General features: G+C 50.1%; 7 protein-coding genes across 7 annotated transcripts; 4 read left to right on the top strand and 3 right to left on the bottom strand.

The window, feature by feature from the left end:
* Positions 1-979: 979 nt before the first annotated feature.
* Positions 980-3,777, bottom strand: FMAN_05947 (uncharacterized protein; the record flags this gene model as incomplete). Its single annotated transcript, XM_041827334.1, has 3 exons — positions 980-1,809; positions 1,935-2,897; positions 3,006-3,777. The coding sequence occupies 3 exons, from the start codon at positions 3,775-3,777 to the stop codon at positions 980-982; spliced, it is 2,565 nt and encodes an 854-aa protein (XP_041678307.1).
* A 1,564-nt stretch (positions 3,778-5,341) lies between these two features.
* FMAN_05948 (putative ornithine carbamoyltransferase precursor) lies at positions 5,342-6,499 on the top strand (the record flags this gene model as incomplete). Its single annotated transcript, XM_041827333.1, has 3 exons — positions 5,342-5,671; positions 5,722-6,409; positions 6,459-6,499. The coding sequence occupies 3 exons, from the start codon at positions 5,342-5,344 to the stop codon at positions 6,497-6,499; spliced, it is 1,059 nt and encodes a 352-aa protein (XP_041678306.1).
* Positions 6,500-6,684: 185 nt separating this feature from the next.
* On the bottom strand, positions 6,685-7,687 carry FMAN_05949 (putative acetolactate synthase small subunit precursor; the record flags this gene model as incomplete). The annotated part of the gene is made up of 2 exons (XM_041827332.1): positions 6,685-6,865; positions 6,930-7,687. 2 exons carry the CDS (start codon positions 7,685-7,687, stop codon positions 6,685-6,687), a joined length of 939 nt encoding a protein of 312 aa, XP_041678305.1.
* A 1,021-nt stretch (positions 7,688-8,708) lies between these two features.
* On the top strand, positions 8,709-10,810 carry FMAN_05950 (uncharacterized protein; the record flags this gene model as incomplete). The annotated part of the gene is made up of 8 exons (XM_041827330.1): positions 8,709-8,910; positions 9,007-9,260; positions 9,299-9,430; positions 9,586-9,750; positions 9,805-10,013; positions 10,066-10,443; positions 10,501-10,705; positions 10,787-10,810. The coding sequence occupies 8 exons, from the start codon at positions 8,709-8,711 to the stop codon at positions 10,808-10,810; spliced, it is 1,569 nt and encodes a 522-aa protein (XP_041678304.1).
* Positions 10,811-11,459: 649 nt separating this feature from the next.
* Positions 11,460-12,500, top strand: FMAN_05951 (uncharacterized protein; the record flags this gene model as incomplete). The annotated part of the gene is made up of 2 exons (XM_041827329.1): positions 11,460-11,530; positions 11,615-12,500. The coding sequence occupies 2 exons, from the start codon at positions 11,460-11,462 to the stop codon at positions 12,498-12,500; spliced, it is 957 nt and encodes a 318-aa protein (XP_041678303.1).
* A 5,936-nt stretch (positions 12,501-18,436) lies between these two features.
* On the top strand, positions 18,437-22,049 carry FMAN_05952 (uncharacterized protein; the record flags this gene model as incomplete). Its single annotated transcript, XM_041827328.1, has 3 exons — positions 18,437-19,127; positions 19,210-21,537; positions 21,601-22,049. 3 exons carry the CDS (start codon positions 18,437-18,439, stop codon positions 22,047-22,049), a joined length of 3,468 nt encoding a protein of 1,155 aa, XP_041678302.1.
* Positions 22,050-22,806: 757 nt separating this feature from the next.
* Positions 22,807-24,890, bottom strand: FMAN_05953 (uncharacterized protein; the record flags this gene model as incomplete). The annotated part of the gene is made up of 3 exons (XM_041827327.1): positions 22,807-23,351; positions 23,400-24,230; positions 24,311-24,890. 3 exons carry the CDS (start codon positions 24,888-24,890, stop codon positions 22,807-22,809), a joined length of 1,956 nt encoding a protein of 651 aa, XP_041678301.1.
* Positions 24,891-25,516: the final 626 nt, after the last annotated feature.

Genomic DNA, 25,516 nt, shown 5'->3' with positions numbered 1-25,516 from the left:
GCTCATGTGCTTATTTGAGATTTCATTTCTGGCTGACACCATGTGAAAATTTAGATCCAAGGTATGTTTCGTGTTCAACTAACTCTGACCTAGGCTCCTGTTTTCCTCCCTAATTGCTTCCCACGGCAGCCTCTTTTTTGACAGCCCCTTGATTCTTTCAGCCTCCGGGAAAATGCAAGTTCAAAGTATGAGCTTCAAGTGAAACAATATCCCTGCCATCATTTCTTCATGACAGACTGGCCTTTGTTCTCGGCCGCCATCTCGTTCCAGGTCCTCTTCATGTCCCTCATTGCCTCATCCACCTCCCCTTCCATAGCCTGCGCCATCTTCAAAGCCAGGGTCGACTCCTGATCTGACTTACCAGCTGATGATGAGAACAATGGTAGGGGGGCCGCACTGTTGTGGTGGCTGGAGTTCTTCACCTTTGTAAATGTGAGTCCAGGAGGGTATTGGGAAGCCATGATTGTTCGTGAAATCGAGGACCTAGAATGATTAGCCGGTTAACTGTTTGTGACTTACCTGCAAAGCCTGCCTGCGGGAGAGAATGTAAAGATGGTTAGTTGAATGGCTCTTGGCGTCAGGGCTGGCACAAACGAGCTTTTTATACCAAGATGCTCGTTACTAGTGGTCTGCGAATATGTGAAGGTTCAACGAACATCACCTTTGTTGGGAAAATGGTCATGGTGATTGTTTTCCTTGTGTGCTCTGCATAGAGGTGGTTGTTCCTAGAATCAGTAAAGCTGAACTGCTGGAGAATAGTTGCTGTTCACTTCAACAACTCGTTCACACAACGCGTGATCCAGAAACAGAACACCAGTATGTGTCATACTGCAAAGAAATCAATTTCGTGTATCCTAGGTGTCTATAAGGGAAAAGAAATAATACACGCCAGTATCCCAAGCAAGTCCCCTCCCCTCAAAAAATAAGAACCACTAACTCCAAACACTTCTGTGTCAAGGCCTCACAGGATTGATCAGACCTATAGGCTGACCTTTGCCCCGATTCCCTTGCCTTTATAATGGATTTTCTCAGTCCAGCTGCCCAATCTCACAGTCACGTTGGCTATGGCATCAAGCTTGAGCGATCCGCCCAGTGCTTCTTTCAGCTTGCCATATCCCACGCTGCTGGCAGACCATATGACTGGCAAGCGCGGGGTCTGGGATCGCCCAGGTGTTGCTGGGAAAGGTTCATCGTGTATAATCTGACCGACTGGTTCAGTGTGGTTGTAAAGAGCAGTCGCGTTTATGTGTTCTATGTATAAAGTGTTATATAGCAACGGAGAAAGAAGTGTAAAAGTGGCTGTCGAAGAAAAGAGATGAAAGGTGGCATCTGCGATAAAGTGTGGCTTCTCGTCTCCGTGCTCGTCCTCGCCTGGGACAGTTATTCGCGGTGTAGGCAGAGTGATGTTGATCTTCGACAAGGCCTCGCCGATTATAGGGACATTCGGGACACTCCGTTTGTGGGTACGTGCCGTCAGTGTCGTATTCTTGCCGGACACATAGTCTGACAGTAGCTTGCGGCCAACTGCTTGCGCCTTCTCGCCGCCGAATCGTAAGGGATCCCAAGTCGCAAGAACAGGAAGGTTGGTGTTGTTGCCTAGGTCAAACGTGACATTTCTTGATATGGCCTCGCCGAGAAGTTCCCCATCGTAAAGAATGTGTACGCTGAGATAAGGTACAACAGCTGCGTAGGGTGTAGGGTTTGTGAGGTTGACAAGAGCTCTCATCCGAATCCCCGTCTCTGTAGTTTCCATGACCTCGATCTCGCCGACTTGAGGCTTGAGTTTACCAAGTGCGTTTCCAGGGAATCCTGATCATAGGTCAGTATTGGCTCTTGCCATGATCGCAAGGCGTGTTAAGAAAATACTTCAGCGTGTAGATAAGGATTATTCATCCTCATGGGGGATGCAAGAGATTACCACAGCGATGACGGACCGTTTACTGGAATCTTGCCCTCTGCGGGAACCTTCTTCACCGTCAGAATGCCGAGTACGGTTTTCAGCTTTACGTCGACTTCGGCCTTGATGTCGAGTGTGATATCGCCGCCTCCAAACAGTAGCTTCTGCATGACCTCGCTGAACACGTCACCGTCGGTGATTGTCAAGGGGACGTCGACCAGCCGTGATGTAATGTTAAGGAGAGTTTCGCCGTTTTCGTTATCCTGGATCTTTGTTGAGTTGGCACTCTGCCAGTGGCGCAGGTTCAACTCGCCCATTTTACGCTTCTTGTAAAACAGATCAGCGTTGGAGCGGAGCTTGTCCACCCCCAAATCCACATTCAGCTCAGGTGGAACAGCTGCGAGCACTTGTGCAGTACCAGATACTCGGGGCTCGCCCTCGGGGTCATCGACATCGGCGAAAGGGTCGGGTAGTTTAAAGTCGACATCCGTCAGGGAAAAGTTGCGAATCAAACTATCAAATGATCGTCCTGGAAAATCTACTGGTACTGTAATACTCTCCAGGATATCCGAGATCCATTCGGGGGTATCAGTATTGTTTGTCTTCTTCCCTCTCACAAACACCTTGGCATCCTCGCCGTGCAGATAACGGTCCATGAAATGGTCGAGAGGGGATGATTCAGAATGAGGGCACGCTTTCGTCAAAGATTCTGGAATGTCGCGGATGATGCCTTTGGCGTCGGCTTGAACATCTGCCTTAGCTCTAACATCAATCGGCTCCGTGACAGCATCTGCAACACTGATAGAGGGCAGTGATGAGTCGCAGTTGGGCACCAAAACCTCAAACCCAAGAGTCGGGACTCGGAAGGACACTGGGTAGTCATTGTGGACTTTCAAGGATATGTCGGCCTCGATCACTTTTCGTCCGTGGCCATCTACCGGGCGATCGTGAAGATCCATGCGCTCTATGCTGTATTTGGGCATTGATGGGATATCATTAGCTGCAAGTTTGTCAGTCCAGCACTACAGAAATAAATTCGCCTTTTCTCATTAAAAGAGTGTCTTCTTTCCTAAGAATAGAGTAGCATAGGAGCGGTAGAGAGCCTGACCTTCAAAGACCATGGATTCCGCCACATCGTGAGCACCAAGAGGGATGATTCCCGATTTGAGGTGAACCTTGGTTTTGCCCACTACTTTCAATTGCTTCAGGTTCCCTTGTAACCAATCATTCGCAATCTTGCGGATATGCTCAGCGTCGCCGGGGTTCACATCTGCCACGAAGTCTAGCTCATTGGTGTGTCCATTAACTACATCAACGACTAGGGGAGGAATAACAGCAGTGCCAGCAAGCGCATCGGCGTAGTCGGGTAGATAGACGTTGACGATTGTTTCTTTGGTCTCAAGTTTTCGCATAATTCCAGTGACTGCTTTTCCAATACGGCGGGAATTTTGATTGTCGACCCGCGATCCATCGAGATAGACATTTGCACGAATACGCGCCCGGATGCCATCGCTTGTGATGTTCTCAATTGATAGATTGGTAGGTTCAAGAACAGCGGCTTTCTCGGCGTACTCCTTGACGGCAGGCGGGACGAGGAAACCGAGAATTATGATGAGAATTACGATGATACCAAGGAGCGCCATGGCTATGATGGAAGGCCACCGCCAAGGTGCCTTGGTGCTGGTCTTCTTGTTACAGATTGACCAGAGACTCCACGCGGCCCGGGACTGAGGCTCATTCGAGGCTCGACCATTTTGTTCGCGCTCGCTATCGTCATCGTGATTCCCGTCATCGCTTCTGTTAAGAAGTGGCGATGTTTCGGTAGGCTCCTCTTCCTCGCGCGTTGGGGAGGCAAGAGGCTCGTTCTCCTCGGCCGGCATTGTAGTCGTATCGGATGAAGTGGAAACCCGGCTATCAGAGATTCGGGACGCTCATGCGGCGCAAGTGGGTTGGGGCAGGCTGTAGTAATGTATCTGCAGTTCAAGGAGGGAGGTTGATGATGTGTTGGATGTTGGGGACGATGTTGATGTCAGAAGTAATCATCAAGTTGAGGTTAGGTAGGGATTCGTCATCGAGGTGAAGTCACTTTGGCAGGGTTTATGAGTGATAAGGTTGTAGCGGGCGGTGCTGTGATTGGCTTGGTTATGTCTGATCCAGGAACAGAACCACAAGGCACCTCAGGCCCCAGCTTTTAGATCCTGAAACTCCATTCCTTGGGGGGGGTTTGGAATTTGGTCTCGCACGCGACGTCATTTTTTAATTGAACAAATCTTTATTAATAGATCAAAGTTGAGGGTCTATTTCCATTTTAATTTCGATTTCCAAGCTAATAGATCTTTGGCAATCAATATGTAGTGATCCCAATATAGAGGTGTCTTTATACCTATAGTACTTATCTAGGTAGGTAGGTAGCCCATAAATGGTACCTAAATAATAATGCCACCAGGCGATATTGCAGCAGAATCTTGACCAAGACAGCAAATGAGCAGACATATCATCAGAACGCAGCAATAAAATCAACACACATGTACTATTTACATAAACACCTTCACGAATATGTGCACTCTAGACCTTTTAGCGCCGCCTAGGCGTGTCTGGAGGAGACTTGGGAGGGGGACAGCTATCTTATGGCATAACAATATCTCCTCGAGCTCGTCGGCTTGCTTCCAATACCAGGGATCTAGGCACATATATCACGCGGCTGAGAGCTCTCATCGCCTCTGCTCAGGGTAAGACAGAAAGCAGCTCACGTTTGGAATCTGAAACGGAACAAGCAGACAAGATATTTCACTCATGCTTATCACAGCTTCCTAAGGTTTACAAAGGGGAGAGGCTGTTGAGCAATGAAAACACTCCAATTATGATTCTCTACACCCTTATTACCTACTTATTTCCATCTCGAAATCTTGGCGTAAATTGACGAGCTCAGTCAGCCAACAGGATCATGGCTGTTAAAAATTCAACCATCGGTAACGGGCGTTTAACCTGAGAAACCTAGGTCCAAAGGGCTCACTCACCGTCATGTAAGTGGAGTTTGACAACAGCGGCAACACATTCGGTTCACAACTATCCAATACGTTTGTATGTATACACGATCGATATAAATCGCAATCAGATCCAACCATGTGTAATGAGGTCGTCTAAGTGATAGATATCTTGGGACTACTTAGGTATCTCATTAATTAGAGTCAGCGTCCCGAGACCGGCTTAACATCACATTAAAGTGGGGCATATGCTCTTTGGGAGAAAGCGGGACATGGCCCTCCAATGGTGACTCTTCCTACCACACAGACTTATCATATCTTGACCTACTTAAGCCATTGGCTTAAAGAAAAGTTCACTTTCTTCCTCGATCTGACGTTCAGCTCAATTCTAGGCTTCAGAGCTCATTTTCTCATTTATACAATTACTCATTGACTCACTCAACTCAACACACAGCTTAAAATGAAGACTTCAGCTTTCCGAATCGCTCGAGAGGCCGCTGCAGGCCTTCAGAAACGAGCGTACTCACAGGCTGCAACACCGAGGCATCTCATGACAATTGCCGATCTCACTCCCAATGAGTTTGCCAACCTTGTCCGTGATGCCAACACTCGAAAAATAGCCGTCAAGGGCGGAGCTCCCGCGAGCTATCTCAACGCTGGTCTTGCTGGTAAGACCGTTGCTATGATGTTCAGCAAGCGCAGTACCCGTACTCGAGTTTCCACTGAAGCTGCTGTGACTATGCTTGGTGGCAATCCCATGTTTCTCGGGAAGGATGATATCCAGCTTGGTGTAAGTTGCACTTACATGATGAAGACCTACCTGTACTAATGCCTGCCAAGGTTAATGAGTCGCTATACGACACTTCGGTTGTCATTTCTTCCATGACCTCCTGTATGGTCGCTCGAGTTGGACCTCACTCTGATGTCGCTAATCTCGCAAAGCACTCAAGTGTACCTGTCATCAACGCTCTGTCCGATGACTTCCATCCTCTGCAGACGATTGCTGACTTCCTCACTCTCCATGAAACCTTCCCAGCAGCAAGCGCCAAGGGAGCTACACTGGGCCTCAATGGCCTCAAGGTCGCCTGGGTCGGCGATGCCAACAATGTTCTGTTCGATCTTGCCATCGGTTGTGTCAAGATGGGTGTTGACATATCCGTTGCCGCCCCTAAGGGATATGAGATTCCTGACAACATGAGGCAACTCATCAGCTCCGCTGCTGACGGCGTGTCCTCACCCGGCAAGCTTTTTGAGACTAACGTCCCTGAGGAGGCTGTTAAGGATGCCAATGTCCTGGTGACTGATACATGGGTTTCCATGGGCCAGGAGGCTGATACCCAGAAGCGCCTCAAGGACTTTGCTGGTTTCCAGATTACGAACGACCTTGCAAAGCGAGGAGGTGCAAAGTCGGACTGGAAGTTCATGCACTGCCTCCCTCGACACCCCGAGGAGGTCGCCGATGAGGTCTTCTACAGCCCCCGCTCTCTGGTATTTCCCGAGGCCGAGAACCGTCTCTGGGCCGCTGTTTGTAAGTCTTTACGGTATTTCGTTTAGAAGCATGACACTAACGTCGACAGCTGCCTTGGAAGGCTTTGTCGTCAACAAGGGCAAGTTCTAAAGTATGGTGAGAAGACGGAATACGACTGGATACGATATCATTTACTACCTGCCCATACTTGACGGGAGGTGGAGCATTGGCGCACGAACAATAAAAATAGTCTTGGGAATTAAATCAATTAAATCAGATCCTTTCCTTGAAAACGCCATTCGGCCGGGTCACTAAATTGAGGTATCTATTTAATTTTAACCTGGAGGGAGCTGACTGGCATCGACAACCTCGTCTGCCTCCATGACAAGGGACTCCTGGTTACCTTCAGACAGAGGAGATCGGGGTAGAGCCATCAGACCTGTACGGGCAGACTCAAGAATGCCAAAGGGAGCAACAAGCTTGAGGAACGAGTCGATACGTGACTGCTTAGCAGAACTGGAACCCCATGTTAGTATTGCGCATGATTGACTAGATAAGAGGGAGACGGTGGGCAACATACACTTCAACAATGCAGCTGTTGGTGCTGATATCTAGGACCTTGCCGCCAAACTGATGGGCAAAGTAAGTGATCGACTTGAGATGCTCGTGCTTGTGTCGCAGAGCCTGACTGACGGCCAACTTGCTGGGATGGAAGTCCTTGGCGGTATCGGAGAGGCTACGTTCAATGGCCTCATGCGCGTAATCGACATCAGTCTCTCCAGCAGCAATCTCGCGGTGGTGGTGGAGGAGCTCCTCGAAGTACTCGGGGCCAAGGATGTTGATCTTGGCAAGGAGAAGCTCGCGCTGGACAAGAGCTGCGTTGGTATAGTCAAGGACGGCCCAAACAGGAACCAGATCCTCAAGCTGTCGGCGAGCCTGCTCAACAACGCCGTCTTGACCAGTGAGGACAATGGTCATGCGAGAAAGGTCGTCAACCTCAGTGTTGCACACGACCAGAGAGTCAATGTTGAACCCGCGAGCTGCCAAAATTCCGGAAACACGGGACAGAACACCAGGCTCGTTCTGGACCAGACAGTTGAGGATATGGCGCTTGGGAGGAGCGGTTGAAGGGACTGGGGTCTCGTAAAGAATGTTGGAGACGGCGGCCTGGGCGGACCACGCAGGAGGATTGTCGCTCACGGGAAGGGGAGCAGAGCGACGGCGGAGGGCCTTGTAGGCGATGGCGGAGGTCGAGGAAGAGCTATATCGCACAGCGGCGACGCCTCTCGCAGAGGCGACCCAGCGAAGGGACGAAGTCAAGGGCCGTAGAGAAGCCATCTTGCGGAGACAGGAGAACAGGAACAGTTCTCTGGTCAGAACAAGAAGGGTCCCAACACGGTAGAAATAGCAATTGGGCCGGGCGGAGGATGGGATGAAGGTGACTCAAAGTCAGTAAGAGATAGGTCGAGGGAAATGCCGAAAAAATCAATGGGCCATCAATAGGCCGGTGACCGGAGGCCACAGAGATACGGGGGCCAGGGCGGGCAGGTGTTTGCACAGGAGCACGGATCAGCTCGGCAAGGGTCCGCTGTAAGCTCCGAGTCTAGGTTAAGGTATCTATCAAGAGGTATGGAAATAGGGTTGTTTTCGAGCTTGCATACGATTTGCAATGGCTTATACTATATGAATGAACCACTGAGTCCGAAGCGATCATAAAGATTGGATTGTTCTTATAGGCAGGCTACAACTTGATGCAATACAGCAATTGACCCCAGCTCATGCCCATGACAATCCCCAGGTTCCTTGTAAATCATGCAGGGCTCAAAGCCACAGTACCTACCACCTCAAGCTCCCGTCCAATGAAAAAGCACTTGTTAATCACTTGGAAAGAAATCTACCAGAGAAATCGAAATGCCAGAGCTTTACGAAACAAATTAACTGAAAAAACCGAGCCCAGCGCTCATGATATAACCAGACACTTCTATACTCCTCTGCATTGCGCACTCGTCTACGCTTTTACCCCATTTTGCCCATTGCTATCTACGTAGGGTACCTATTGGCCCAAGCTCTCCCCCACATTCGCACCGCCGGTGTCGGGTAGCTCACCAGCCACACGTGGCGGAAGGCTGAACGATGTACAATCAGCCTTTTCAGGTTCCTGCTGGTCCGTAAACCATCAAACATCAACTCCACTTCAACACAGGCGCATTTCGGTTGCCATTTTTCACACCGGATTTGCATTGATACATGGGTGCATATAGACCATTATCGACAGCTCGGTATCTTTCTGTACTTCCACGTGGCGTAGCTCCGACCTATACCCCCCAATTTTTATTTCAATATTCGCAACTCGCCAAGTATGGATGAAACAGAACGACGAACGGTGAAGCGTTCGCGCTTCGACCAGACAGAGCCAGAACCCAAGAGGACATCGCGGTTTGACCGTCGCTCGCGATCTCCCCCGTCGCGTCGCTCTGAGCCCGGAAGAGATCGCAGCCCCATTGCAAAAGATGCCACCCCCGAGGCAAGGAAATCTCCAACTGATGCTGCCGCTGCCGCTGGTTTGTGCCCTTGTCCCATGCCTTTTCCTTCTTCTTCTTTCTTTAAAACCCATCGCGACAATGTTTGTCTACACACGTCTCTAATATAATACATAGCTGCCGCTGCGGCGCGCATCAACGCGCAGCTCCAAGCTCGTAAGGGAATCCAGCATGTCGATGTGCCTCCCATCAGGTCGGCTGATACCGACTCACCACCGCCGCGACCAACCTCGACTCTACAAAGCGCAAACAAGACAGCTCCGGCACTCGATGGCGAGATGTATGTTGCAGATGGTGACTATATCCAGGACATCGAAGTCAATGACCTCAGGAATCGCTACCTCCTCACCAAAGGGTCCACGCAGAAAATGGTAAATACTCCTGCTTTGCAGCCCACTGATCTTCCCAGAACCGCTCCTTTGGATTTATTATGCACTTGAATCGAGAATATCATGCTTACAGCTTGATAGCTCGCTTCAATACCCCCTTCGTTGCTCCTGCTGACTCCCACTCGATTAGATTAAAGACGAAACCGGCGCTGGTACGCAATTTCTTCATTTTTTCCCCCGTAGGATATCGTATTGACTTAGCAAGATATTACCACCCGGGGCAGCTACTATCCCAACAAGAGTATGGCAACCGCTGCGGTAAGGAAATCTTTCAGTCTTGGTTGGGCCTCACTCTGATCCCTTATAGAACCCTCCGTTGTACCTTCACATCACGAGCACGAGCAAGTCTGGCTTGGAGGCTGCTGTCGCCAAGATCAACGAACTTATTCAACAGGAACTCCCTCAGCTTGTTGATGAAAGGCGTTTCCGCCGTCGAGACCAGGAGCAGGTTGAACGTGATGAGTTTGGCCGAGTAAGGTTCTCGCAATTTACAGGTGGAACAAAGATGCTGACAGTCATTGTGTAGCGTAAATGGCCCGAAGAGAAGATTCCTATCAGCCTAGAGCCCGTACATGGGTTCAATTTGCGTGCTCAGGTCGTTGGACACGGAGGTGCCTACGTCAAGCATATCCAGCAAGAGACAACTTGTCGCGTGCAGATTAAGGGACGAGGTTCTGGATATCTCGAGGCAGCCACTAACCAAGAGAGCGACGAAGACATGTTCCTCCATGTGACGTGAGTTGGCGTGTTTGTTGATCTGGGACATCCACAACTAACATAAACGCAGCGGTCCTGACCCCAATATGGTTGCGAAAGCCAAGGAGCTTTGCGAGGACCTGATCGCCAATGTCAAGGAACAGTATGAAGAGTTCAAGAGTCGTCCACCGCGCTACGGCGGCGACCGCTACGGAGGGGACCGCTATGGGGGTGATCGTTACAATGGTGGCGGTGACCGAAACCATTCCCATGGTGGCTCACACGGAACTTCTCATGGCTCATATGGCGCCTCTGGCTATGGTGGATACGGGTCTAACCCGGCTGGTGCTTCAAACAGTCCAGCCGCTGCTGGCGTGAACAGCCCGACCAATGCTGCTGACTATGCCGCCCAGTACGCCCAGTACTACGGTGGCGCAGATCCCTACGCAGCCTATGGTGGTTATGCTAAGTAAGTAGAGCTTGCCGCTCGAGATGTCTACTCCGTGACGCTGACGATTTACTACAGCTATATTGCTATGTACCAGCAATACTATGGAGCTCAGGCTCAAGCACAGGCTCCTGGCGCTCCCGGTGCCACGCCTGGGCAGTCAGCTTCACCTCCTCCGCCCCCGAGTGAGGCCGCTCCTCCTCCGCCGCCGCCGCCCAGCTCGGCACCTCCCCCGCCTCCCCCTTCTGGGTCCCCCCCGGGAACAGGCGGGAGCTATGGTTCGGTATGTGACAAAGATGCCGAGATATCCAGCTCGAATTCTACAAGATATCTCCCCCCTTAGGTATATGCTAACACTCGGCAGGTTCCTCCTCCGCCAGGTCTTTGATTTTTGATCGGGTCACCCATCATCAAAGGGGAGCCACAGAATCAGGTTATGACTGAAAAACATGCCGCTGGATATGGAATTCCATGGCCATGTACGTGAACGCTCCAGTTTACATTGCAGAAAGAAAGAGTGTTGATTCAGGGCTCGTATGCGATTACGAGCTATCTGAGTAGGAATTCTCATCGAACCATCTTTGTATGGATGCGATTATGAAATAGCAGAATTGCTTTCCAGTAGGTCGCAAAGTTGGTTTTTTAGGAATGACATATTGCAGGTCGAAGTACAATACACTCGCAGTGAAGAAGGTGACGTTTCTTACTAAAGTATTATACTATCTGACAGATCAGGGACATGGCGTTTCTAATGACTCTAGCTTGTAAAAGTTGTAGATACTAATATGCAGCGTAAGAATTAGTCATTAGTCTTATATTAGCAGGCTTTTACTTCGAAGCGGATGGATTCTAAAAACTTGTACGTGGTTCAGCACGACGGGAGGGGCCGGCCCCTTATCGATAAGAGAAACAACACCCTCATCGCATCTCATGTAACCTTGACATCTAGACGCGCCGCCTACATACGACTACTAAATACACTTAATTATCACGATTTTCTTATAGTGTAATTGCTGCGCCGAGAAAAAGATGGCAAGATGAGTCATCAGCGATATCCCTCTCACGATCCAGTCAAGGAGCCCCATTCTATCTCACTCAAAGTGCTTCGGTAAGCTAAGTACCTAGCGATATGAGTCCAGGTACAGATGGCTCCGAGCTTTACCTAGGTAGCTAACGTACGATCAACTTCAAGACTGTCGCGTCCGTCGCTCGTTACTCAATACCCGATCGATTCGCCCTCTTCAGTAGGCGCATCCATCAAATCAGCCCCGATCCCTGCTTCACTCGCGTACCATTCCGAAGCTGCCTCGAACCCATCTCCCTTCCTTCTCAGTCCCGCCGTCAACCTCCCGGTATCGTTTGGTTCGGCATATGTCGGCGAGACTTTTAGCTGCACTCTTTGCGCGAACAATGAGCTACCAATAGATGCTGCCAAAAATATTCGCGATGTGCGTATCGAAGCAGAGATGAAGACACCTGGTATGGGTGCTGTTCAGCGCCTTGAGCTTGGCCCCTCGAATGACCAATCTGAAGTTGATCTTGAGTCTGGAGGTACCTTGCAGAAAGTGGTCTCGTTCGATCTTAAGGAGGAGGGCAACCACGTGCTTGCGGTAACAGTGAGCTACTACGAGGCGACAGAAACAAGTGGGCGAACAAGAACTTTCCGAAAGCTTTACCAGTTTATCTGCAAAGCTTCACTCATCGTGCGGACCAAGGTTGGTCCCCTGAACTCCAACAACACTCAAGAACACGGGCGATGGGTGCTCGAGGCGCAGCTGGAGAACTGTAGTGAAGACGTGGTGCAGCTGGAGAAGGTGGTACTAGACACGGAGCCTGGGTTGCGGTATCGAGACTGCAACTGGGAGGCGAGCGGGGGCGAAAAGCCGGTGCTGCATCCGGGTGAAGTGGAGCAGGTTTGCTTCGTGGTCGCGGAGGACGGCACCGAGTCGGGTGTGGAGGTGACACCGGACGGGAGAATTATCTTTGGATCATTGGGAATCGGATGGAGAGGTGAGATGGGAAACAGAGGATATCTGGCGACTGGGAAACTAGGCACAAGACGAGCCGCGGCACGATGAAGAGAACCCATCAAAACGACGAATGAATGATACCCGCAGCGTCCAGTTGCTAAAGGCGAGGACGCTATGACTCCTCAACATGACACTTTATGATCATGATATTCATTGTCATCCCTCAGCCCGCAAAGTTCGATAGTCTGGATGCCCGGGGTCCAGGGTCCAGGGCCCAGGGTTGAACAGAGTTCTCCCAAGCCGATCTCGCTTGTGAGCCGTGTCTTAAACCATATCTCAAGACTTTGACATCCCAGATGCCATACAAGCATTTGTCTAAGACCTAGGAGCCAATAGCAAAGGTCACTGTCCATCACCAAGACATTATGGCTCTTGTTCTTACTAGTGTCTAATCTGTGTGATTGACGGTAGGGGGCTTCAACATGTCCAATTGTCAATTACGTCTTGCTACTACAGGAGCACGAAAATGAGTCGCTAAGTGGCCAGGATGTCGACAGTATGTGACTATTTCACGCTTGAATCGGCATCGACCTCACAGCAAGATCCGACCTGGTCGGGCAACTCAGTATGAGCTGCACCATGAGACAAAGTTGTGACACCTTTTGTATCCGTAAGAATTTGAGCATGGCAACTCGGTACAGGGTTTGAAAGGTATGTCACTCCAAAAGTATTTAGTGATAGTAATGGCACCGACTACTTGTTGGAAGAGTCACCCTCAGTACTCGAAAGAATGTAGCGTAAGTGTTGTATGATGGGTTTGATGAACCGTGTTTTGTATCCAGAATTGAGCAACAGAGCTGATATCATATTACATCGTTGTAAGGTGGAAAATCGAAATGGAGAGACCAGATCGAATTTCCGAACGGCGATGGCCGTATTCTAAGTGATACCTAAATTGTTCGTTCTGCTTTAGGGAATGTATGTATACACGAATCCGGAGTAGTTGACTCGTGAGTATAGTCTGTCACTCTGTCGGTTCAGACTTTATTTCTAATCAGACTTTGAGAGACGTACGCGGTCCCTCCCTCAAGCCATGTTGTTTCAAGCTCGAAAGATTCTCTTCAGAAGCGAGGAACTCTCCCCGGGGACTAGGATAAGGAGGCCATGGCGATCGACCGGGATGAGCGAATATCAATCGAAACAACGCATCACACTAAGATCGATGATAGCCGCGTTGTAGCACTTGCTATCGTAGATGGGGACCCAGAGGACCAATGGCCGGGTACGTAACACACGGTCCAACGTGGAGAGCGACCTGAAACAGACGACGCCGTCGAGGTGTAAGTGTTGTGGGTGGATGGGATGGCGGCATTAGTATGATTGTGACGGCCATGCGCTCAGGCCTAGCTTGGTTGTTCGGCACTTTACCTGACACTCATCGTGCAGACCGATGAAGGACGAGTGCCTTGAGAGATGAGCAAGGATGAAGCAACGCTTTTCTGCGAGCTTGCGAGCTTGACAATCCCGAGCCCAACAGGTGCCCCCTAGTGTCAGGTCGCGGTCCAAAGGAGAGCTGAAAGCCCATGCGAACAGTTGAAGGGAGCATACTGGGTAAGTCGTTTTGTATCCGTAACTCAGTGAATACCAATCAAGAAAACATATCTCGGCTTGCGTGGAAAGATGACGATAGGTGCTTGAAAGGAATTGACATACAATATCATTCGGTACGTCGGATGTGGCTGGCTATACTATCTGACAAGGTGAGTTGTCATGTGTCAGAAGATCGAGTTTGTATTAGATTCGGCTCATGGCTTGCTAAAGATAGCAATGGACGGCCATAATATGATCAACTTGAGCTGGCCCGATGACATTCATGCTCTGTCAGATTTATATGAGTCCTCTGAATAGAATAGCAAAGAATCCGTATCCAAGTTTAGATTTGAGTGTGGCTAGACAGTCTCGGAACGTTAATTCAAGGACTTGCCGACTCAGGAGAAAAGTGCCAGGGCTGGAGTAGGTCCCCGGTCTAAGTCTCTTCATATGTATCCTGTTTCTTTCTTGATTTCCTGTCTTGTCGATGGTGACTTGAATAAGGCTCTTGGATTGGCCGGTGCGGGGCCCATGTATACATACACAAGGTACTGTACAAACAAAGATAGAGTGAAGGGTGGATGCTGGATGTTTAAAGCGTGTCTGCTTCGCGTATTAGTGTGTTTACTACGGAGGCATTCCTCGTGTGTTGAATGTCGTCTATCACCGTCAATGCTCCGTACCTGCATCACAACGTGGCTCGTGCTTTCGTATTCTACGAGATCCATCAGGGGTATTTGTCGTTGGCCCTGACTTTGACCTATGTTAGGAGGCTTTCCTTGGCCACTATTGACGCTGGTGCCAAATTTGGCAACGCCTCAAAAGTCAATTATTATTAGGCCCAGAATCGAATAATCATTGAAAAGTATCACTGAACAGTCATAAAACAGTCAAAGAAAAGGGAGATTGAAAGAGATATTCATGTTTAATTGAGTGGGAGTTGGAAATACCTAACTACTATCAATAAGGAAGAAATCGTCGTTCAACAAGCCTCGAGTCTCGTCCAATCACGACCTTGCCTCAAGGACGGCGTCAAATTCTGTAAATGGCAAGAGTTGTCCATTTCCATCAACAAGATCTACAGGGTTTTGTCAATTTTGGGATTCGAGACGGGCAACCATCAGCGCCAGACCTGCCTCCCTTGTACAACTCGACCGTCGATCGGGAGGAACGATGTCAGGACAAGCCTTGGTATCTAAGGTACCTAGGTAGGTAGGGAGGTAGGTCCGATTCAATAAGTCGGATGGAGACACAACTGACGTAGGCGGCCAAGTAACGCCTGCCCTCATGACATCCCAGAGAGGTAGTCAGGGGAAGGGTCAGAAATTGAATGATATAAACCACAGCCATAAACACAGAGAAACAAGCAAGGCAAAGTGACTAAAGAAAGATCAAAGTCGTCTTGAGTGAGTCCCCGCCAAATACGATCTTGATATGTGGAGCGTTTTCGACACACCCTCCACACGTTGTACCCACGAAAACGGTGAGGACAGGAGTGGTCGGCAATAAACAAGGACAAGACACTGTGACCCCAATCGGGGCTTTATTCGTTTCTCACTTATTTGGGCTTCATGGTTTCACATCCTTCTCCCGTCGATTGCTCATTAATTTATCACGGTGTGCTCCAGAGAATAGGCACAAAAGCACTTTATCCAATACCCGTACAGCCGTTACTTAACCCGTGGCTGACTTCAGCCGGGGCGATACAAATGGGGGATCTCGCACTTCAATGGGGACTGAACACCGGCCGAGACAGGCTCACACTCAAACCAAGACCATCCCTGACCGTGTCCCGGTTCTGTGCGACACAGGACTTTGTCTCGCCGGGTTGCTCGTGCCGCTCAGGAACATACCTAGTTACTTAAGGTAGGTAGCTAGGGAACTGTATGTAGGTAGGTATCTGTACGACACCTTTAAGAGGCCATCCATCATTTCAAAACGACAGCACATCAGGCTGTTGCTGCGCTGACAGTTCGGTTTGGCCGATATCAGGCACAAAGGGGGGAATCACAGAATAGGACAACTCATCAGACGCCATCGGTGATGAGTGCCGTCTTCCACATGTCTACTGCATCAAGCATGCAGCTGGGTGAAGCATGTTGATGCAGACGGATACAGTATCCCGCATACATACGCAGGCACGCCCAGCGATACATACAGATTGTTGACGCCTCATATCGTATGCAGTGTTGCACCCGCAGCGTGCGTGGCCGCCCCGTCGGGACCGTTAACTTCGCCATATAATTATTTTTAAGTTGAGGACTGTTTCCTTTGTATGTCCAGAATCCAGACCTCAACCCATGGTCGATAAGCACTCCAACCAACATCCCATCACCACCACTTGGGATGCTGGCTCGCTCAGCTAATGTGGCACCCCAATGCGTAGCTGATGGAGCAAAGACGGCGACTAGTGGGTATTGTTATGGGGACGGGAGGGACACCCATGAAGTCTGCCCTGCGCCCTGGAGGTCAGGGGATAAGACCTGACACTAACTAGCGATTCCTGGCCTGCAGCATGATCGTGGAGCATACCACACGCGCGACTTTACATGTACACTGTACTCCGCACCGACAACAGAGTTGAACGAGCGGTGGGGGTGAAGAGCGCATATCCATATCCGAAGCATAATGTACTTGACGAATCCTAGTGCAGGCTTCGAACAGAGCACAATGGATGGGAGAGGACATCAGTGAACAAAACTATTATGGCCCGTGGATCCGTTGGCGCTCGCCTGAAACCCCTGAGGCTGAAGGGTTGCCGGAAGAGAAAGAGAGGAAGCCGAATTGAATCTGTATGTATTGTGCTGCATTTGGATACGTGGATGGCCAACCGTTGATGGGTGCATCCATCGAATAGCAGTGCTTGGAAAAGGCGACGGCGTGCGCCTCAAGATCGACGGCTTGCTTGCTTGCGGAATCGGTCAATTTCCTTAGCACACCAAAAGTCAGTGCCAGCAACTAGCTGTCAGGTACCTTGCAGCAGAACTGCGCGTGGTAGATTTTGTTATTTGACTTGAGCGATTGTGTAGTGCCTTGATAAAAGGTAACTACGGAGTAGAGACAATAGATATTCGTTGTTGCTAGCTCGAGGGAAGCACGTACATGGTCTGTTAAATAGCGATATGTTTTGTTGCTCAGTCACTCAGCTGCATGATCCATACAATGCCATGTATGTAATAACCCTTGTCGTTCCAGCCCCGGTTTGTGTGATATGCTCCTATGTGCTGTAGTGATTGTTTGCAGTTCAAATGGAAGCCAGCGGTGAGTATCGTAATAGCACCTAAGAAGAATAGATGGATAGGAGAAGTCGTCACGCTCCCAGTGGTTGAATGTCAGGCGCACTTCTCAGTGGTCGGTCCCTTAAGAAAGAAGCCCCTACCACCCGACGCTGCAACCCCACGGCTTTAGGCGTATGGACTGTGTGGCAGCCCCTACGAGAGCTAGACAGCCATCCCGGGAAACCCCTGGACAGGCGCCCACCAAAGGAAGCTGCAGGTCGTTCTTCTCCAACTTTTTCGTGGATGGAAAGATTTGGGACCTGGACCCTAAATTCATCAATCAACCGCCCACTCATCGTCTCCTCAGTCAGCCATTCACTCACTAAAGGGAGCCTCCTCCACGTTTCTAGCGTGCGTCGATACCCCCTGGTCGGGCTGGTCTGGTCTGGTCAACATCTGTCTTTGGTCTGCAAAACGAGCAACGAGGTATCCGATACCAACACGTTCACAAGTACCTGTACTTCATCCACGTTCCTACCTAGGTCGTCAGATAACCCAATACGGTACCTAAAAGTTACTGTATGAGCACAGATCGACACTGAATCCTCGTTCTTTCTCCTGGGTTGTTTTCCTCATCTCATCCTTCTACTCTCTTTATCACGGCCTTTTTCCTTTCTACTCCTTCACTTTGTACTTCAACATTTGGGCTCGGTGGCTTTCTGGAGTTCTTGCATCTCCTTTATCCCCTCCGTTACCTAGGTTTTTAAGCTGGCTCGTCCATCCACTTTAAACTAACTTTTGGCTCCCGTTACGTACAACCAGGAGCGGCTCTGGGCGGCTGCCTCATCGCTACACATACAGCATTGCTGGCTGCGTTTCCTCAAGCGCATCATCTATACTTACCACGTTCCGAGCCTATTTTTTATCCAGATTCGGCCTCGAAAAGCAACAGTCATCGCTTGGTCGTGAGTCGCCCACAGCTGAGCTTACCGTTATCGCTGTCTTCGTACTCGCCTGATAAAAAAAAAGCCCTGGTACTGGTCCTGTCGTTCATGACCTAACTGAAACCCCAGCAACCCGACCTGATTTTGTCTTGTCGATCGCCCACCTCTTCAGATCAAAACCACAGCAAGTCAAGCAGAATACGCTGGCAACTGACCCGATTCCTTTTGCCTACGACCCTCCATACGCTCCTGTTCCGCCCGTTTGTGGCCCAAACACTACGATTGACATGTCATGGAGAACTCATCGACCCCTCTCGCCGACTATTTCTGGATCGCCGGCGTAGAGTCGGTGTCCTACCACGATCCCAACTCCCAGCCCGCCCCCGTTGTTGTTCCCGTTGAGTCTACCATTGTCGAGGATGGTGAGTCTGAGGATGAAGACACAAACGGCGACCAACCAAAAGTAAAAGCGCGGCACTCGCGCCAGGGCTCCGCCAACCGTCTCTCTCGGATATCTCTCACCGACCGTTTCTCCATACATACTCTCGACGAGACAGACGGCAATACCAAAAGCAACCGCAGTAGCGCCACTATTCGTGCTATAAACCCCCCTAATTTTGGCAATACCAATGGTAGCGGCAATGGCAACAGCGGTGCCAATGGCCAAAATGCCGGTCCCAGCGGCATCCTTGGTGAGGGCTCCATGCTGATGGGCGACTTCGACTTTGATAAGGCTCTGGTCAAATTTGCCGCCGAGAGAGAGGTATTTCTCGAGGACCTGACATTCAGTGCCGGCGCAAAAGTGCAAGCTCGCGCACCAATGGTGAATCCTAGGGCAGAGAGGATCAAGGCAGAGGAAAGCGACAGCGGCAGACTGAGTCCTCTCAGGAGCATTAAGGGTAGCATCCGCCGCAAGATGAGCTTTAGGGATATGAACAGTGTGCGCAAGCAACCCAGCAACAGGATCAGCACCAGTCGCGCAGGTTTGTTCTCGTCATGTTCTGGAGTTTGATCTTATCAAACGGTCAGGCACATACAGGGAGACTCGCTAACTTATAATGATAGCCTCGATCCGAACCACGAGACGACTCAGCAACTACAACTCCGTAATTCCACCCCCCGAACCCCTTAACACCGACCCCGATATGCATCCTCTCAAACGACGCTTTGAGCCGGTTCTTCTTGACCGATATCCTCCTCAGGAAGCTATAGATGAGATTGCTCGACGTGGGAAATTCCCTGACTATGTGCCCATGTTTGCTTTTCCCAACGATATTCAGATTGTTTCGTCGGATGACCGACCTCGATCTACATGGCATGGGTTTACTATGACTTCTGACGATAACTCCAAGCTATACGGTATAACTATCATCATCTGGACTGCTCTCAATGCCGAGGTGGCAGAGGAAGTGGAAAAGAAGTGCGAGCAATGGCGCCAAAGTCACATGTCTGAAGAAGAGCGAGAGCTGGCAGCCAGCTTGGGAGTTCGTTTGGCTGGTGAACGCACCCATCTATCACAACTCCTTGCAAAACTCCCTACAATCCCGTCAGGCTCTCCAGCACGTGAGAGGCTCGAAGATGAAATTAGCACTGTGGAAGAAAAGATTACCCTCATGACGGACATGCTTCGGCCCCTGAGACATGGAGCCGCGTCTAAGATCGAGGGTCTCACTGCTGGCGAGAGCGGACTCTGGACGCCTCGTGCATATGGTATCCTGGGCCGAGACGCAGCCAATATGTCCTTCTGGAAAGAATGGCTCAAGGCTATCGTTACCCCCATGACAGATGGGGGTGTCCTAAGGATCCCTCCAAGCTCACCCAGCGTGGGACGCTGGCAACCCCTTGAGCGATATGTCGTAAACCTATGCACCGAGGCATTCAATCCCCTGGGATCCAAAACTCAGGTTGAACTAGGAGTGCGCGAATTGCGACTTTATGCTCGGAAGGAAGCAGACAACGAAATTCCTGGTTCGCGATCCATCGATCTCTACGCCCTATTCCGTTGCTTGTCACTCGAGAACATTGTCGCTCTGTTCGAGTATGCTATGGCCGAATCCCGAATCATCTTCCTGTCCTCTCACACCAGCATGTTGCACCTCGCCTGTCATGCACTTGCAAACCTGCTATACCCCCTTAAGTGGTCGAGTATTTTTATTCCCGTGCTCCCTGCGCGACTTCTGTCGGCTCTCGAAGCGCCTTGCCCATATATTGTCGGCATTGAGCGCCGTTACGATAGAATCGAACTGCCCGAGGACGATTATGTGCTCGTTGACTTGGACAAAGATACTATTGATGCTACATCGCAACCCGTTCGACTTCCTCGTCAGGCCCGAAGGAAACTCATGTCTCTTCTGCAGGTGGCGGCGCCCCACAAACTGCGATATGGTGTCACAACTGGACCACCCCCTTATGCCATGGAATCATTCCCTTATGACGCCTTCTCCACCGAGAATGCAGCCCTTTTCAGATCCGCAACGCCTAAGAGCACCCTGGGCAAATGGGTGTCCCAGAGCTCGTCGGGATTTGGCGAGCCAGACCCGCCAAATGAGGTCCTGCCACCACTGTTCAATGCTTTCGCTTCGGCCAAGGTGGACAACGGTAAATCGGACAGACCCAGCACAAGCAAGTCTGGTAAGACCAGTCCTCAGTCGTCTGTATCCCCTGTTTCCATAAACTTCCCGCCAATGCCCTCCACGCCCGTTTCTCGAAGCGACTCTGGCTTTGCTTTGGCAGCGACTCTTCGAGAGAAGCGCTCTGGACATTTTGGCGAAGAAAAGATGCGACGCAGCTCCTCTTTTGGCATCGATAAGCACCCGCCATACCACAAGCCAAACCTCCCCTTCCTCAACGGCCATCAAGCAAACCTGTCAATTTCAGCTATCTCGGTGGACTCTCAGAACTCCGTTGTTGGTGGTGGTGGTGGATACGGGAATGGATATGCACCTTCAACCTACGCACAGTCAACGCTTGCGGCATCAACTATCATGCCCAGTATGCAGATCCAGCCTGTCCGAAACACAGAGACAACAGTTTGGGTTGAGGGACATTGCTTCAATTGGATCCCCAAGGACAACACATCAATCTGCAATATTTGCAATGACCATGCTGAGGGAGATGGCATTTACAAGTGCACAGGCTGCAAGATCTTCTCCCACGGCAGATGTCTCGGCCATGCTTCGCTTGTCTGCCCCGAGGCATTCCATCCTGACCGAATCCGAGCAGCTTTTGTTCGCTGCCTTGCAAGTCTCTTGTATACATACCGCAAGTACCTTGGACGGCCTTCAAAGCAGCAAAAAGCAAACGGCCAGCTGTATGCCTTTGATATGGATGGGTTTATCAAAAGTCTCCCGCATGATCAGCACGACTATGCTACCATGATGCGGGAAACACAGTGTAAGTTTTGGCCACACCTCTTTAACGTTTGAACGGTCTGAATACTAACTCTGAACTCAAAAGGCTTCAACGAGTTTATCCACGACCGGGAGATGCAGCCAGCCAATAACGCCTCGATTCGTGTATTTGACGAGATCATCATGGCTAAGAAGGCCCGAGGCCGTTCCGGGTTATCGACGGGTCTTTCCCGCCTTTCCACGATCCGTGCATCTCATGGCGCCTCTACCTACGGAGGCTATGCCCCTCCTCGAGGCGGCTCCAACAGCAAGATACCTGCTTGGCTCGGTGACACGTCCGATCATATCTGGCGGACTGCATCAGTGCCATTGCCCAAGGGAAACTTTCCCGGAGAGTATCGAACAGTCGTGACGAGAACGCCTGCACGTCTCGATAGATCCTTAATGCGCGAGCCTCGTTCTATCCAAGGCATGCCTCGTGTAGAAGGGCGAGGTGCCCGCGGGCTCATTCGAAAGCAAGTTCCTAGCATGCTTGGCACCACCCCTCCCACTTGAGGATGAAATATTCACGGACCAATTACTCACATGAGAGGCTTCTCATGACAACTGTTCGATCACTACAAATCACAAATCATTCTCGCCTTGGGCAAGCAAGATGTTGAATCAAGACAAAAAAGCAAAATGAGGAGGGTCTATTGTGTACGATACCACATTTTGTAATAATGGTGATGGTGGGGAAGAGAAAAGACATACGACTCGAGTGCCAAGAAGTTCTAGACGAATAGAGCATGGAGAAGTCAAGACCTTCAAAGGTGGAACTGTCAGATGTTACTGCATAAGCACGCACAGCTCCAATGAGAAGAAGGTGGAGTGAAGGGAGGCAAGAGAGTGCATTGCATCTCGTCTATAATAGACAAATATTGGATCCCCGATTTGCTCAATATGGCTGGATGTTTAGGTTCACCACTTCTCAACTAGAGCATACAGACGTACATATATGCATGGTAATTGTCGTTAGCATACACATCAGCATAAGGGGCAGGACAGGAGTGCTGCCTTTTGTCAAGGCTTTGGAATTGAGGGAGTTTAAGGCTACGAGATTCATACAAGAAAGAAGATCGTTAATGACCACCCAATCCCTATGGGAATGTGAATCTAAGATGCACTTTGGTGTTAATCTTACATGTAAACCTTGCTTCTGCAATCTTGTTGGTGTTCCGCTAGCAAAGATACTCTCATCCTGTCCAGTCCTTACTAATATGATGCCGACACTTTTCTCGTTCTAAGTGGTCCTGCGCAGCTTCTCCGCTTTCTAGGCGTTCAGGTCCAGGTCCTCCCAGTGAATATCCTTGAGAATCTTTCCAACCAGGGTGGAATAACGCAAATGTCCGTTCACAAGGTTGCTAACGTCGTGGTTTTCGACACCATCCGCTCCCTGGATTCGTTGCAGGCCTGCCACGCCGAAGTGAATGTTGGATGTACGATACAAAAACCCTAAAAGATAGTCACTTTCTGAAAAGACGTTGATTAGCCGACCAGACACAACACTCTTGAGGGTCAACCAAACTCGGCTCTCTGAAGGAGCGGGTGTGCCCATCAAGACGACGGAATCGATGAGGCCGAACTGACGCCTTTCGGCAAGAATCATCAGACAAACATAGATAGCTCGGGCTGCCAAGCTGAACCCAATGAGGGATACAGGGCGGTCTCCTTGAATCTTGCTGCGCATCACAGCGTCGGCCAGCACAGCACCGGCTTTCTCAGCGCGGACCATGCCCATGCTCCAGGGGTTATCAATGATCTTGCTCACTTTCATGAGCTCCATTGGCCAGGTAGCTTCGATAAGGCTTGTGAAAACTATTTTTTGTCAGTGTTTTTCCCTAATCGTAAGAACCTTCAACGTACTTGTTCGCGAAGATATAGCTTTCTTGGCAGCGGCCCAGGCTGAGCTTTTCACAACCGTCTCGAGCGCAGTACCTATGTTGTTGAGGACGTTCATTTCCCATCGCAGAACGTAAACCTCCCCATTATCTCCAAGAATCTTCCAAGGCCCAATGAGGTTATCCTTGTCTGTTACCCAACCGTTCATAGCAATCACCAAGCGCAATCGTCGGCAGCTGGCTGGGATAGCTTTTGCATCAACATAATCCCCTTGAAGTCCTCCGCGGGTAGGAACAAGTCCAAAGTCCTGAATGTCTCGGGAGAACGACTCAATCATTTTCTCAGTGGGTCGTGCCATGTAAATCCCAAGCATCGAGCCAGTAGAAGGGCCGTTGTCTGCCATAGGTCCCAGGAGACCAGCAGCGTTTGGAAGTCGCAGTCCAAGCCCACCATGGGGAGTTCCGATACCGACAGCAATGAGCTGTGTTCCAAGCCGGAAGGGTCCAGTCATGGCAGCGATTCGTGCCTTTGATTTTAGGACAGGTTTATTTTCATCTTGATCCGGCTCAGACGCTTGCTCAATGGCTGCGTCAACTGCAAGTTGGCTGAAACCCTCCGCGATGCGCTTCTCTTCCTCATGAAGCACCTTCAGGGGGAGGTTCAGGGATGAGGTCAGGTTCAGAAGAGTCATACGAGCATATGCAGTATACTCCTGAAGCGAGATAAGAATCAAAAGTGAGATGTGCAGCAACAACTTGCGCTTATCGAGTGGCAAAGTCCAGAGGGAAGTTGGAATAGGGGGGAAACGGCGAGATAGTTCACGATCAACGTGATTTGAAGGGGTGCGGGGGGTACCTGGTTAACATCAGCTTTGAAAACACTCATATGCCTTCAACAGAGAAAGTCAAACCGCCAAGGAACTTGTGTTAACCCACCAGTTGCCAGTGTTAGACCTTCAACACCTCCAGTGCCTCCGCGACCACCCCCTCTCCCACCACGAGCCACGCGTCCACCTCGTACAGCTCGTGCAGTTCCACGGCCACGGCCACGACTGTTAGACTGAGAACCATTTGATTCCATGACACTTATATCGCGAAGACGCTGCAGAAAGATTGACTGCCACTTTCGGAAGAAGATAAGAGCCTCTTTCTTAAGCTCTCTCAGCTGAGGCATACTGTTCTCTGAGTTCTCTGTATCTGGGGACTGACTTGCATCAGCAGCCTTCTGTGACACCTTTGCTACAGGTTTGCAGATAGAAGAAGCTCGAGGTTTCACGTTCTCTTTTCCATTCGTCTTGAGTGACAAAGCTAGCCAGTGATGATGGCCGATGTCGCCCAAGTCTCCCAGAGTAGGTGTGACAGGAGGAGAATCAAATATGACGCTGATGTCGTTGTGAAGCTTCTCTGTAATGGCAGTGATAAGAGTGTTCAAGTCGTTCTTCTCAGCGATAGAGATAACACCGGTCAGGTCCACTGGCCGGCGAGGGACTGGACTTCCTCGTCCACCTCGAGCCATGACTTTGGTGTTTGGAATCCTTGAAAGCTAGATGGCTGACAGACCTGCTTGGTTAAGGCGGATATCTGACGATAATTCCTGGTGTCGATCTCAAACAGTCTTCTTTTCGTTTGTAGAGGTCAGGATCGTGATAGTATGAGTGCTTTGAGTGTTAACGATGATCAAGTTGCGTCAAATTGTGGTATCAGTGAAAGGCGCAGACGATCAACACAACAAACACCTGGGCTTAAGTTGCTTCTTAGACTGAAATGTGTCTAGTGCTGGGCATCTCAACCATGGAAAACATATAGTCAAATCAGTCAAACAGAAGTCGTAAACAAGTGACCGGCTCGATGTAGTTGGTATAGCAAAGCCGAGCGAACAATTAAAGAGAGCGAACAAAAGCACCAGAAGTAGTTGTTGGTAGCGGTGGAAGTGAAGTTACCAACAGCGAATGGCCGGATGAGAATAGAAGGCAGACAGAAAGAAGAAGAAGAAGAAGAAGAGAAGGCAACATGCCAAGTGGAAGGAAAGATACGGATACAGTCGCGTGGTTTCCGCAGCAGAGTTCTTGCTTTGCATGTTTACAACGCGGATACAGCGAGGAAGAAGTTCATGAAAGGAAGGAGTTATGGGAGAAAGTAAAA

This window comes from Fusarium mangiferae (assembly GCF_900044065.1).
Source record: "Fusarium mangiferae strain MRC7560 genome assembly, contig: FMAN_scaffold002, whole genome shotgun sequence".
NCBI lineage: Eukaryota > Fungi > Ascomycota > Sordariomycetes > Hypocreales > Nectriaceae > Fusarium > Fusarium mangiferae.
This window is presented reverse-complemented; position numbering and strand designations above follow the sequence as displayed.